The following is a 14,296-nucleotide window of genomic DNA, read 5'->3' as shown; positions in this document are numbered from 1 at the left end:
AGTCAAATCAAATGTGGTTTTGTCATAGGAGATGAGACACAACCAGGACCAGCCAGCTGGGTTCTTGGCTGCTGAGTGACATTGTCTTTCCAGCCCAGTGACCTCATTGTTATGAGTCAATAGGGGAACAATGTTGTTCTCCCAGCAAGGAGTGGGATTCCTGTGTGGTTAGAGCCAAGCAGAAGAGCATGGGAAGTTGTAGGATGTCACTAGGTTGAGGATTCAGCATTTTGCACACAGTTCAAACAAGCTGTGGCATTATTATATGCTGAAAAATACAAGTATGGCATGCAACAGGGGTCATATTCAGCTCCTTAAAAACTCAACATCTGTCCCTGGACCAGAAGGTCTAGGTAGTGGGTTTGAGCATGAATAGAATCAGTGGTTAGGAGAAGAAATACTACATGGCATCTTGCAGAAAGGAGAGCTCGCAGTACCCATACTCCTGGGGCTCTGAATGGAACAAAATGTGCATCTGTGTTAGCTTTGGAGCTCAGGGCTTCAGTGACATCTGCCTGCCACCAAAATCCTTCTCCCTCCTGGCTGCAAAGTGGCATGGCCATGTCTGGCAGTCATGCAGCAGTCAGGCATGACAGGGCAAGGGAAGGGAGCAAAGGGAGTAAAGGAAGCAGGAAGGAAGAAGGAGCTGCACCCCCTCCCTGTTGTTAATCATCCTCCCCTTTCGCTTTACAGAAGCTGTCAAGTCTGCAAACACCATGCTGGTTCATTACCTCGAAGAGGGCAGAGCAGTGGGCAGAAAAGGAGGGCTGGTGCTGGGCTTGATGATATTATCCAAATTACTCTGCTCCTGGAACTGCAGAGACTGGATCACTGCTTATAGCACAGCAGTGATGCTCTGACAAATCAGTTTGGGTGTTTCTTTTAGAAAAGTGACCTAAAGTTATGATGGAGTGGCAGATGGGGAAAAAAAAAAGTGACTGCAGGTTGGGTCCTTGATGGGACCTGCAGAAAGCCACCAGAAGAATGATGGATGGGGCACTGAGCTGGGATTCAGTGGGTACTACTGGTGGTAATCCTGGGGAGCAGTAATGGGAAGAAAGAGGGACAGCAAATGCAGTGCATGCTGGGCATGTGGTACACCAGAAAAGGCTGCTGCTGTTTGAACAATTCTGTCTCCAAGTGATCACTGCCAATTCAAAGCAGTCTTGTTGCAAGAACTACTCTGTGAGACACAAGAAAACCAGCACATTCAATTACAGAAGGGCAGAAGAGACAACTGAAAATCCACACACACACTTTAAGGAAAGCACCATCAGCTCCTCCAGATGTATCTGGTTATTATTATCAGGGCAAAACAGCCTTTGACTTCAGTCAGGACAGCTCTCAGAAATCAGGCATTGGACATGCTGACCATGGAAGCAAGGGAGAGCTGAGGCTTCAAAAGCAAACAGTGACTTTTAGCAATGCTTGGTATTGACCATTGTTATTATACAATTACTTAACTAGTAAACCTGTCATCTGCTCTCCCAAATAGGAGAAGAGCCATGCAGAATCAATGAATCACCAAGACCATGAGATCATCAAGTTCAACACACCACAACCATGCCCACTAAAGCATGTCCCTAATAGAATCATCAAGGTAAGAAACGACCTCTAAGAAAAGAAACTGGCTCACACCACACCAGCTGCAGCTGTACCCAAAAGGTGACATTTATTGCTATTACACAAATACTTTAGTCTTCCCTCCCTGGAAGCATTCAAGGACAGGCTAGATGGGGCTTTGAGCAGCCTGGTCTACAGTGAGGTGTCCCTGCCTATAGCAAAGGGGTTGGAATTAGATGATCTGAAAGGTCCCTTCCAACCCAAACCATTCTATGATTCTATGAATTTACGTCATCAAGAAGAGCAAACCTTCTTTTCCCAGTCTCATAGGCTTCATGGTTTAACTATGAGTTGAACAGGGCCAAGACAACTTGCAGACTTTGAACTTAGGGATACGTAGTGAGGTCCAAGCAGCAGTGAGTTGCTATAACAAGCCATTCCCTGCCTTATGGGGGGAAAAATATGGGAAAAATATGTGAAATCTGCCTACAGGCACCTCATAATCACCTGTCCATCACAGAAAAGGATAGTCCTGTTGCACAAAACTGTGGCTGTTGCTAAGTATATTCTCCTGCCAGACCTGAGCAGAGGCAAAATCTTATTCCCTTGTTGCCTGCTGTGCTCACACCAAACCAAAATCCCTACATAAACGACTCAAGAGCTGCACCTTCCTCACCCCCCTCTTAGTCAGTAAAGATGGAAACAAAGCCCTGCCCTCTGAGCTGGATTAGCAGGAAACCTCCCGAAAAAGCCAGCTGGGCTGGGGGCAGCCCTCGGCACTGCTGCCAGCAAGGAAAGCAGCTTACATCACTACAGATTGGAGCAGCCCCACAAAACACACTCGTGGGAAGACAAAGCGTAGAGCTACCACCGAATTCCTCCAGCTCAAACACAAACACCAAACTGCCAGCACTCCTTCGGCAGGGCTCTCCTAGGAGTACTTCTCACCAAGTTCACAAGCTACGCGTGAATTTGGTAGTTTACAAAATCTGTATCTTAGCTGAGGGCTTTCAGCCCATAGCAGCCCTGTTCCTGGGGCAGGATCCTGTGGGCGTTTGGAGGTTAGGGCTGGAAGCACCTCTGTGATCGCTATGCCAAAAAATCCTGCAGGCAATTAGAAAAGGAAGCTGGAAAAGCAGAGTGCAATCGCCCAGCATCAAAATTTTCCTTCCTCTTCTCATCAAAAACGCAGCAAGGCCCTCAGCAATCACCAGCCAGCTCAGAGCTTGGCATCTTCGAGTTGTGTCGAAAACGCAGCTCCTTGCACTCTTTTCCACTTTCTCCTTCATAAGCACCGTGATGCAGCTCTGCACACAGCCTGATGCCTATTGAGCTGCTCGCTCTGTGCTCTGAGATGGAGCTTCTCTGCTTCTATCAGCAATGTGGATGAGCCGCCGTAATCTCTAATGGGATCAGAAGAACGACAGCCTTGCACCTTCAGGGGCTGGCTGTGCCACCAGAAACCCTTAAGATTCCCCAAAACTTTACCCTGTGCAGGTGTCAGCTACCCATGGCCAGACTTTACAGAGCACAGAAGAGCTGGATTTCATTTAAATTTTTTTTTGTTTGTTTTAACAGAGAAATAGCTCTTTCCTTTCTCAGCTCAGATTTCTGCATTTCTTACCCCATTACTGGACGATACAAATTATATGACCCTCAGGAGACAACACACCCTGCTGCAACGCAGCCTTAGATGCCTGCCTTTCATTGACCACCAGTCCACCCTTCCTCTTGTGTCACTTCCTTGGCAGAAAGAACAGCTTTATTTTCCCCAAGTTAGCTGCCTTAAATTGCCCTCACCAGTTGAGGCCACGACTAGGAGGAACACCAACAAAGCAAATGTGGATACTGATGGATGGTAGGCTTTGTCTTTGATCACACAGCACACAGTGGTGGAAGTATTGGCCATCCTTGCCCTCATTACGTAACGCCACCCAATCTGCTATCAGCCCTCTCCTTGTTGGAAAGCCCCGCAGAAAAAGCAGTTTAGTGAGATGGTATATTACAGGCTAGATTTTGAGAACTGTTCTGCATGACAGCACTTCACTGTAATATGGCTGTCCTGAGACACTGATACCCCCAATAGCCTGTGAAGAAGCACAGAGTGAGGGCTGCAAGATCCAGCCCAGGGCCTGAATGGTCTTAGTGCATCCTTTGCCTTGAGCTGCCTCCAGCTGTGACACTTCAGGCAATTTTAGCAATCTTAACTGATGTATCTTGGCAGAGATGCCTCCATACAATGGAGTTGATACCCCAATAGCTGCAACAGATACATGCAGAACAGTGACGGCACGAGCAGCAACCACAATCATCTTGGTGGCAATGATCATGCTGAACAGCCTCCTAATGAAAACATCCTTTGAGAGCATCTTCCTATGGTGAGGAGCTCAAGACACTGCAATATCATATCATCAAATTGTTTTCTTTTTGTGTGTTTGTTGCCTTAAACATGATGTTTAATCATCAAGCCAACTGGAGAAAGCGTTCTCATGTAGGATCATCAGAGAGATGGATCTAAATGGCCCAGCTGAGAGGTTCCAGGTTCCCCCAGGTTTCACACAGTTGTCTATTAATAGGGTTTTACTTCAGAAAAAAGAAAGGGGGTTGAATTTACTACTCCTTGTGCTTCCAAGATGCCCATGATGGCCATGCAGTGCGCCTGGGTGGGAGCTCACCAGGATCTGCCAGGCTACACTGCTCTCCTGGATGCAAGAACTGCTCCAAGCTGCCGTTCCATGGGGAAGAAAGACCTGCACTGCCATGGGTCACTGTCCTGGCAAGGTGAGGTCAACTCCTATTTTTTGAAAGGATGATGTGAATAGCATCAAACAGGAATTATATACATATACATCACAAACAATACACTGCGCTAAGTATAAATGGAACATCCATGGCACTTGGGGATTTGCAATTTTTCAGCACTAAATGAGATGGGATTTGGATGCAACACAAAAACTGGTGAGCCAATTAAAGACAGTTAACCCTAATCCTAACCTTTTTTTTTTTTTTCTTTTTCCCTTTTTTTCCTTTCTTTTTTTTTTCCAGTGCCCCAGCCTCTCTGCATATAATAGAAAGACTCATTCAGCAATTCCACCAATGGTTAATTTTAAACTGTGAAAGCAACTGGGAACTGGCAGCTGAAAAATAAAATAGCTTTCTCTCCTGTTTTAAACAGTAAAAGTGAGATTTAAGAGAACAACTCCTGTTTATTCACAACCCCCCAGGGACAAGAAACAATTCATTTCAGTCACTAACTCCATCTGAGATTGACACTTGAGATTTGCTCAATACGTTTCTTAGTTTTAATCTTGAAAGCGTGTTGAAAAGTGTATGTGTTAGGTATCCAAGTCCTTGGTTGCCTGATGTATCTTAAAAGACTTTTAAATGCTGTTTCACATCTGTCAGTTTAACAGAAATTTCACTCATGAGTGAAGAGTGATTGCCTGCAATGAGCCCAAAGTTAGCGCCGTTCATCATTTCCTAGGGAGACCTGAAAGATGTACACATTAAAAATCAAAACAGAGTGGTGGCAGCCTATATAGCTGTTTAAACAAATATGTTCAAAGTGTGACTACCCAGTTAGAAAATACAGCTGAAAGGTAACAGCAGGCTGTAAATCTCCATGTTTTACAGTGAGCAACCAAGGGGAATCAACCTTGCATAAGGGATATAGCTATGAATTGGAAATGAAAAGCATGATTAAAATGAAATCATTCCAATAAAGACGTTTTGCTTCCTTATTTTAAACCATGATTGAAATTCCTACTTTAAGCCACATCAATTTAAATCAAAGCACTTTGCAATAAAAGGAAGTTTTGAACCCTTTGTGAGGTTTTAATGAGAAAAAGCACGTTCCTGTATTGAATGTGGATAATGGGGATTCATTGGTACCTCAAGGACCTGTCTTAGAAGCCTACAAATTGCACAGAGTGAGAGTCTGGAGGGTTTTTTTTTTTTTCAGCCATCTGGGAAGAACTTATGTTCAATAGTAGGGTGTTGTAAGAAGCTCAGAATGCATCTTTTTTACGATACTTTACATGATTATCCAAGATGGGAAAATTTATCACCTGTACCAAAGAGGTCAGCATCTACATGTGAATTACCCGAGGCTCAGGCAAGTGAGGCACTGATGATCTCGAGAGCCACTGGGGTATGCTGAGATTAACTTCTGCGTGCTTGAAAATTGAGGTCAAGAGGGTGATTTGCCTGCTGGCCTCACATCCAATTGGATGTCACGTCTCGTTTTGCTCATGGTTTGCCTCGGTTGCCTCTTGGCTTTGCCAGGAGCCCAATGGCAGGTGCAGGCTCATTCCATCTGTAGCACACTGCACTGCTGCAATCCAACCTTCCATTGCCATGGATGCTTTCGGTGTGCTTATAGCATTGCTTTAACTTGGCATCAAACCACGCGCATTTTGAAAGAGGCGCTGCCCTGCAAGAATATGAACACTGTCACAGTGTGCTGAGCCAGATCAGAGAACTGATCCATCTGAAAACACAGCATTATTAAAAAAAAAGAAAAAGAAAAAAAAAAAGAGCAGGGTGGGAGCTGTTTTGTGCATTTACTGCGAGTTATTATGTTCTCCATCTTGCCAAGAGAAACCTGTGGGAACAAACTGATGCAGGCTCTGAAACCAAATCAGGTCACCATCAGCTAGAGAGGGAGAACATGGCCAAAAGATTTCATGAAATAAAATGAATAAAATGCTGGGTTGGAAGTGGTGCAATAGCAATCTCTATTGAAAAGGCTTAATAGTAGGTCACCTAGAACATGCTAGAAAACGTTCTTCTCTTGACTGTGCCTTAGGCATCTCTTCTGTTGGTTGATAAATTAGAAAGGACCAACAAGGACAGGTATAATTTGCAGAATCATAGAATCGTTTGAGTTGGAAGGGACCATTAAAAGCCATCTAGTCCAACTCCCCTGCAATTGGGGCACCCACCACCAATGTGGGCAACCTGTGCCAGTGCTTCACCACCCTTATTGGAGCAGGATGCCAGATACAGGGGTATAATTGCTTATTTAGAATACGTATATATTTAATAACACTCCTCAGAAGTTCTGAACATACTTGCATGCTGCCAGTGACAATGCTAAGCCTCAGACACAATGAACATAAAAAATACATGCTTCATACCCATCAAACCTTTAACTTCACGCTGACCCTCTTTTACAAAACTAAGAATCATAGAATCATAGAATCACCAAGGTTGGAAAAGACCTAAAAGACCATCCAGTCCAACCGTTCACCTATTCCCAATAGCTCCCACTAAACCATGTCCCTCAACACAACACAACCTCCTGCAGTCAGCTGGGAGGGTGACTTTTTTAGATACAACCCATTCAATTATTTTTAAAACAACTGATTAAACGTTTTAAATCATCCCCATCAAGCCTATTCGGCTCCTCACTAAGAAAGCTACAGAAGAGCTGAGGAATGCAGCACGTCTCTTGCTCGTGGGTCCACCTCAGCTCCTGGTACTGCTGCAACCATTTGCGATTATCCAGGGAAAAGCTGTATCAATACAGCTGATGCCAACTGGATACGTGCTGGGGAATGCAGTGCACCGCTTTGCCCACTCTGCCCTTTCTCACAGTCGAGGAACACAGTGCCGTGATAAGCAAGGCGTAATAGTCACCCTGAAAGCCATCCAGGCAGTTTCATTTAAACTTTGGACATTTTTTTTTCCTCACTGCGTTTGTGGTGGAATTTCTTATCTCACCCTTCTGCCTTTAGACTCTGGGGGGGAAGAAAAAAACAACGTGTTTGTTATCACGCTTCAAAGAAAGGGCTTTTTCAAACACAGTTTCTCCAAAACCTGCAAGCCCTTTCAAATTCACTCTGCCAGAGTTAGAAATCTGGCATTCTCTCTTGGACTGTGTTTAGCAGAAACCACTTAGAATAAATGCCTGATAAGCGTGTCTCCTCCTTTCTTACAATAGCCAGCACGCAGATTTAATGTATCTTTAAGTACTACAGCTGAGTAACTCTAAGCCAGTTTCTATCTCCTTTAGTTGGAATTACTAAAATCAATTAAGGCGGGGAGAGAAAAATTCAGCCTTTGTCATTAATAACTAAGGCCTTATGCTACCACTGCAAAATGACCTTCTCCTCTCTAACACCATGCACATGTGCTGGAAGACCAAAACTGCAATTTTCAGCAATTGAATTTTGAAAGGGAAAAAAAAAAAAAAAAACCCTGCTGGATTAATCCAGCTTTTATTTTGGGTGCTAAGAATAGGGCAACATCTACAATGGGAGTAACTCAAAAATAAAACATTAACTGTTCCATTTTGGAGATCTCCTTGCAAATCCCACCTGCCTGTTTCTAAGGCACACGTCCTGCACTCAGGTTCAAACACAGCCTTGATTTAAACCCAAAGACTGCTCTTCCCACCTGCCTTACAAGCTGCAGTCCTTATGGTGAGCTCCTGACCCACCAAGAACACATCTCCAAACCCACATTTTTGGACGTTTCTAAACAGATACTGTTAAGCAAGATCAGTATTTCTGAGGGCAGATCCTGGATGCTTTTGGTGTAACATAAACCCTGCAGGGCACCATCCATGGACATACAAATCTCTAGTGTCTAAATCATAGAATCATTACGGTTGGAAAAGACCACTAAAGTCATCCAGTCCAACCATCAACCCACGCCCACCATGCCCACTAACCATGTCCCTCAGTGCCACATCTGCTCTTTTCTTGAACACCGCTCTACCACCTCCCTGGGCAGCCTGTTCCAGTGCCTCATCACTCTTTCTGAGAAGAAACTAATATCCAACCTGAACTCCCCTAGCACAACTTAAAGCCATTCCCTCTTGTTCTATTGCTGTTAACAGGGGGAAAAGGCCAACCCACACCTCACCACAACCTCCTTTCATGTCACTGTAGACAACAGTAAGGTCTCCCCTGAGCCTCCTCTCTTCCAAGCTGGACAATCCCAATTCCCCTCCGCATATGACCTGTTTTCCAGAACATTCACAGTTACACTGCACTTTTTCAGACTCACTCATCTCCTTACACACCTGAATTCTCCCCAGAATAAGGGGATGGTGTAACATAATGTAACATGCTCACTATGTTGAGCAGCGGTGCCTTGGACGAGCTATGTACAAGTTGAGCCGTGCTAAAAGCCACATCACAACATGGGGAGCACAGTGCATTCAGACACTGCCTTTTTGCAGCTGGTTTATTACGGATGCATATCTAAAACCAGGTGCTGTACCATAGCTGAAGGCTGTTTCCCATTCATTTGCCTTTCTGCTCTATTCCGGGCATTGAGGCGTCGCGCTGAGTTAATTTTAATAAGTCTTTTGCATTCTCCCTGCCTCCTTGCAATACTTTGTCACCTAACTGTCACCAGCAGCACACACAACAGTAAGCACTCCTGGCCTGTGACCAAGAAAGCCACAACACGTGCATTATTTATGGGAAGCAATAGGTACTCGCTGCACGTGGAGCAGCATGTGCTACAAAGACAGTGATTTGCAAAGCAGCCACATGTGGTGATGAGAAAACTTCAGCAAGAAAATCTGTGCTCTGATAAGCAAATGATCAGTGGAGAATAATGGTGCCTTAAGGGTCTGGAGCAACTTCACTTTATATCTTGAAGCACAGAGGTTTTTTTCACAATAGGGTTGAGGAGGCATCCTGGCATTTGCTGGTTGCCAATGGGCCTCAGCAATTTTCAAAGACCTGAGACTTGAGATTCTCTATGGCTCAAGTCCAGTATCCATGCAGCCCACCATGTAGCTCATGCCAAATATCTCACCTCAAAGCTTTGCACTACAAATAGTAGTATCAGGAATGCTACTACTGGCATTTTCCAGGACTCTCCAGAGCACTCATTATTTCTAGCACTATTTGCAATTCAAAACAGGCAGCTAACTTCAGGTGGGTTTAAACTCTAATGTTATGTGGTTTTGGATATGGACTAGTCCCACTGCTTAGGCACCTCAAAACTGGAGCTGTGACATGAGGAGAGCACTTCTCTCCTGTCTCCTTCCATCTTTCCCAGGGACCTCCAGAGCAAAGCACAGCAAAGCTTCTGCCAAGCACTACAGCAGAAATATGTGCAATTAGAGCCATTTAAACTTGACGAAGCTCCCAAATAATGAAGAATTCAGCATGACAAAGCACCTCAGGGTATGGGACACCATCACACCACCACAGTTTAGGGGAAAAGAGCAATTATTTGGTCAAGCACCAACGGCACATAGAAAGGATTCAGCAGGGGGTTGGAACTACATCCACAAACACCAAGGCTGGTTGTCTCACAAGCTGCAGTGCTGTCTCCCATCAAAGAATCCCAAGACAGGTTTCTATAGCACACAGCTCTGACATGGCTGTGCAACACCTGTGCAGAAAACAACAAACCATGCCCCAAATACTCCATAGTTTCAACCCCAACAGCTCCATCTTATGGGTGCTTAGCACATTTTATGGCATGCGAGCTCATCCAAACACATTCAGCAGCAAGATGCACCCTGGTTTGTCCTCTGTGAAGCCAGGGGTTGGACTCGATGATCCTGATAGGTCTCTTACAACTCGGGATAGTCTATGATTCTACGAGCACAGGTGGCTGGAGAACAACAGCTGTGATGTTAAACACCTGGATTTAGTGGGAGGTGTCCTTTCCCATGGCAGGGGGCTCAAACTATGTGATCTTCAAAGTCCCTTTCAACCCAGACCATTCTATGATTCTACGATTAACAGATGACTGTGTGCATCTTCTAGCAAAATTCGCTGAAGAGCTCTCTGAAAGGCAGGGCATGCACTGCAACTCAGGAACAACATCGTTACACAGAGATTGGCTGGTTACGGAAGGAGCTGCGCAGGCCATCAGTGCACACAAAGAGATTTTTGAGGAGGAAATGGGTAGGGGCATGAGAAAATACTCCAGAGAGCTTGTGAGATTACACATGCCTGCACATGGGGAATGGACCAAACAGGGCCACCTGGATTCCTACAGAGTTCAAGTCCTGCTGTGACGTTCAGGACTGAAGGTGAGGTAAATGCTTGGCTTGGTGTTCAGGAAAGGGTGCCCCTGTGTGTGGGTTTGCACCAGGCTTGGTCCCAGCTGCCTGGACCATATGTGGAAGGAGCTACTGAAGGCACCATGGCTCTGGGTGCCATTGTAGATCAAGGGATTAGGCAAAGGGCCCACGTGGTGAAGGACTTGCAGCTGAGCAAGAAGGGGGCAAAATGCAATGCAGATGTGAGCAGGTGGGATGGATGCATCCTGTATCTAAATCCTGATAGCAAATCTCTGCTCTAGAAAAGTGATGTAACACCCAGAATAACACAGGGGATACTGCACAGCCTGGGGGATCCTCACTGACTGGAATTCAGTTTCCAAATCCCACTGTCCCAAAACACTCCAGAGCTTGCTTGCACTGTGTTGGCATTCCTATGTCATCTGGAGGGTGCAAGTGGGGATGGAAGATGCAGGATTCAAAGGGAAATAATAAATGAAATGCAACCCAAACCTCACTGCAAATGCTGAGAGCAGATATTTGCAGCCAGTCTCCTGCCACCACCAACATGAGTGATCACCAGCCTCCTCATCACAAGCCTTTAAAGCAACTCTCTGGAATTAAATCAGTGTATTGCATGGCTCCAGCTCCTTTCATCCAGGGACCTTCAAGCGCTTTACAAACAAGCCTTTAATTAAGCCTCCTAAAACAGACCCATGGGGTATCATTACTGAATCTGTTTTGCCACCGGGGAATCAAAGGTATTGCACTGCTAAAATGGCAAGAGTTGGAAATGAGTTGCAAAAATCCCGTCAAAGTTCCTCCAGCAGTGACTGTATGAGAACACACGTTCTGCTTCAGTGCTGAATTTGAAACGCTTCAGTTAATGACTTTTTTCCTCCTGTTGGCACCCACCAATTTCCTGCTTCAGCCCATCTCAGCATTAGCATCCAATGAATCAGATGGATTTTAAGAATGCACGTCTTTGACAGCTTGTCTTGGACAAACACGAGCTCCGAGCACCAGGGAACCAGAGCAGCTTTTGGGAATGAAGAAGGCTGTTTTGGCAGCAGCCCGGAGATGTGTTTGTTTAGAGCCAGACAAAGGGCAAGGGCTGCTCCTGCCCTTAGGGCAGGTTTGAGCTTGGGGCTCTTCTTAATCCTCTGAGGATAAACCATATCGTTTTACTCTTCCTGATGCAATTCTGCTATTGTGCCCCCAGTGGGACAGAAGATCTAATAAGTAGGAGGAATAAATAAAATACCCTGGGAGCACGCTGTAACTCCGCAGGGCCCCTCACAAGCTGTCTGAATTTCAAGATGTTATGTGCCCCATGTTTTACGTGCAGCATCTCTTGTGTGGAGTGGCTGTGCTTTGTCTGAGTGTGATTTTACTCTGATTTGTGGCAAAAGAGAAATGGGAGGGGGGATCTTTTGAGAATCAGCTGCAAACCTGGAAGCAGCATTCGTAGCGAAACAGCTGTACCTCAAAGAGCTGCTCTTAAGAACTATAGTCCAATTCTGCTCTGCCCCAAACACAACCCTGTCACCTTCTTCCTCACGGCAATAGAAACCATCCCAAAACCCAGCTCCCTGCTCACTCACGAGTTTCACATCCAAATTAAACAGAAAACAAGCACAAGTGGCAATGAGCTCCATCCCAGTTACTCCTTTAAGCCACAAAAAAAAACTTCTGGTTCCATTTACAAACTCGACTTCTGTCCAATTTGGTGGAAAAAGAGGTGCACTACTTGAGTAATGCAGATGGTTACGATAGACAAGCACTGCTGGGACCAGCAGCAAGACCTGGCCAAGCAGTCATGCCCAAGTCCAAACACCCAGCTGCCAAGGAAGCCTATTTCGACCCCGAAGGAAGAAAATCCCGGTGCCAGCAACCAAGGAACAACATAAAAGCACCTCTAAGGAGCTTATTTCAAACCTTAGGAGCAGCAACTAATGGCAAGGAAATGCTGTTTTTTTGAAGGATTTAATCAAATAATTTCCGAGAAATATGTAATAGGATCACTTGAGAGTGCTGTAGAAACAGGTCCCTCTATCTTCCCAGGGCACCATCCTGGAGCTGAAACCTGTTTTTGTCCCACTCTGCACTCCGTTCTGAAAAGCAACACAAAACCTTCCAAGAAGCCAAATTCAGCCAAATTTTGGCCAGCGTCAGAAAAACTGCATTAACAACTCATGCTTTATGCCAATATTAATGAGGCCGAGCCCTTTTAACAGCAAGAGAATTTTCTTGCAAAGCCCACGTCAGCATCAGGAGGAGACGAGGACTTCCCACCTGCATGCCCACCACGACCAGATGCCTCGAGGTGACACAGTAACACCCATGAGCAGCAGGACAATAAAACAGGGGCAGGCAGATTCCAGCCTGACCTCAGCCAGTAACTCCCCCTGCAGTTCAGACCCCAGGGCCCTCCCTTCTCTCTGCTTTTACCTCCAGAGAGATCCCGAGCTTTTGTTACCTTGAATCAAAGCCTGTGCAGCTCCCCGGAGGCTCGAGGTTCGATGTGACCCAGAGCAAGATTTCAACTCCTCTTTTATTATTTTCCCCCATTTCTCTCTGAATCAAGAGATCCCCCAACTCTTCCCTGCCTTTATTCCCCTCGAAAACAATCCGTGCATTTCACTTCCCCGCTACTTGTCTGTGCAATTTAAGACCATCACTCTGACAAAACCATCCCTCCCACAGCCATTCTCACAGCACCCCAGACAGCATCCACACCTCCGCTCCCCAACCTCAGCAATCCCTCCCAGCAGAGGGTCTCCACCACTCCACCTCCTTTACCCACCTCCAACACTGACTTTGCCATCTCCCCTCATCTTTTTCCCACCTCTCCACAAAGCAAAGGCACGGGCTTAATCCGGACAGCACCATGCACTCTGGATCACAGCCACGATGCCTCCAACCTAAAGCAGAACCATGACTCCAACCCAAAGTCCAACCATGATGCCAACCCAACATCCAATCCACGACACCAACCCAAACTCCGACCACAACTGGGGCCCCAAAATTGCTGCATGAGGCTCAGTGCTCCATGCTCTCTTTTCCATACGGCCGCTCCAGTGCCCCACTGAAGGGCTTTGTGAAGAAGCAGCGCGTTCAGCTCACAGCGCTGCATAAAGGAACGAGCACTGCGGCGCGCTGCCTTATAGATTCGCGCCCGAAGTTGAGCTGCCGGTTGGCAATTAGAATGGTTTCCTGCACTTAGTTTCTAAACGAGAGGCTGAATAAAGCCAGATTCACGCACACACCAACCCGAGTGCTTTTTTTTTTTTTACACCTTTCTTCCCCAATTGCTTCCAACGAGTAAAGAAGAAAGCAGAGAGGGAGGATGCTGGATGTGCGCATCACCCAAAAAAAACAATAGCAAAAAAAAAAAAACAACAAACCAGCAAAGCGAAGGCAAAACAGCGAAGCGGCTCCGGGTGCCACTTACCGTGCAGCAGCAGCGGGAGCAGCGGCAGCAGCAGCGGTGCCCGCATGGTGCTCTGTGCGGCCGTTCCCGCTTCGGCTCCCTGCGCTCTCCCCGTCGGGCGCCCGCTGCCCTCCCCCGGCCCCGCACCCGCTGCCCCCTCCGCAGCCGGGGGAGGTGCGCAGCATCCCAGGCCCGCCCTCGCCTCCGCCCCCTCGGAACCGGGGCTGGGGTTGGAGGGGGGGTTGTGGATGTCAGTTGATACAAGGGGATTTGAGGATGGAATTTGGGTTTGTTGTCCGGGCGGAGTTTTGTGGAGGGGT

General features: G+C 46.4%; 1 protein-coding gene across 6 annotated transcripts in view; it reads right to left on the bottom strand.

The window, feature by feature from the left end:
- The window catches only part of PODXL (podocalyxin like), a 40,570-nt gene extending 26,490 nt beyond the window's left edge, over positions 1–14,080 (bottom strand). For all 6 annotated transcript variants that reach the window (XM_042816220.1, XM_042816221.1, XM_042816223.1 and 3 more), the window contains exon 1: positions 13,998–14,080. In XM_042816220.1, coding sequence (XP_042672154.1) covers positions 13,998–14,043 — 46 coding nt within the window. In that variant the 5' untranslated portion in view covers positions 14,044–14,080. The remainder of the gene's footprint in view (positions 1–13,997) is intronic.
- Positions 14,081–14,296: the final 216 nt, after the last annotated feature.

Source organism: Centrocercus urophasianus, unplaced genomic scaffold, assembly GCF_019232065.1.
Source record: "Centrocercus urophasianus isolate 14NV4802_14NV808 unplaced genomic scaffold, USGS_Curo_1.0 seq_15, whole genome shotgun sequence".
Classification (NCBI taxonomy): domain Eukaryota; kingdom Metazoa; phylum Chordata; class Aves; order Galliformes; family Phasianidae; genus Centrocercus; species Centrocercus urophasianus.
Note: the sequence above shows the minus strand (reverse complement) of the source record. Positions and strands in the feature narration are given on the sequence as shown.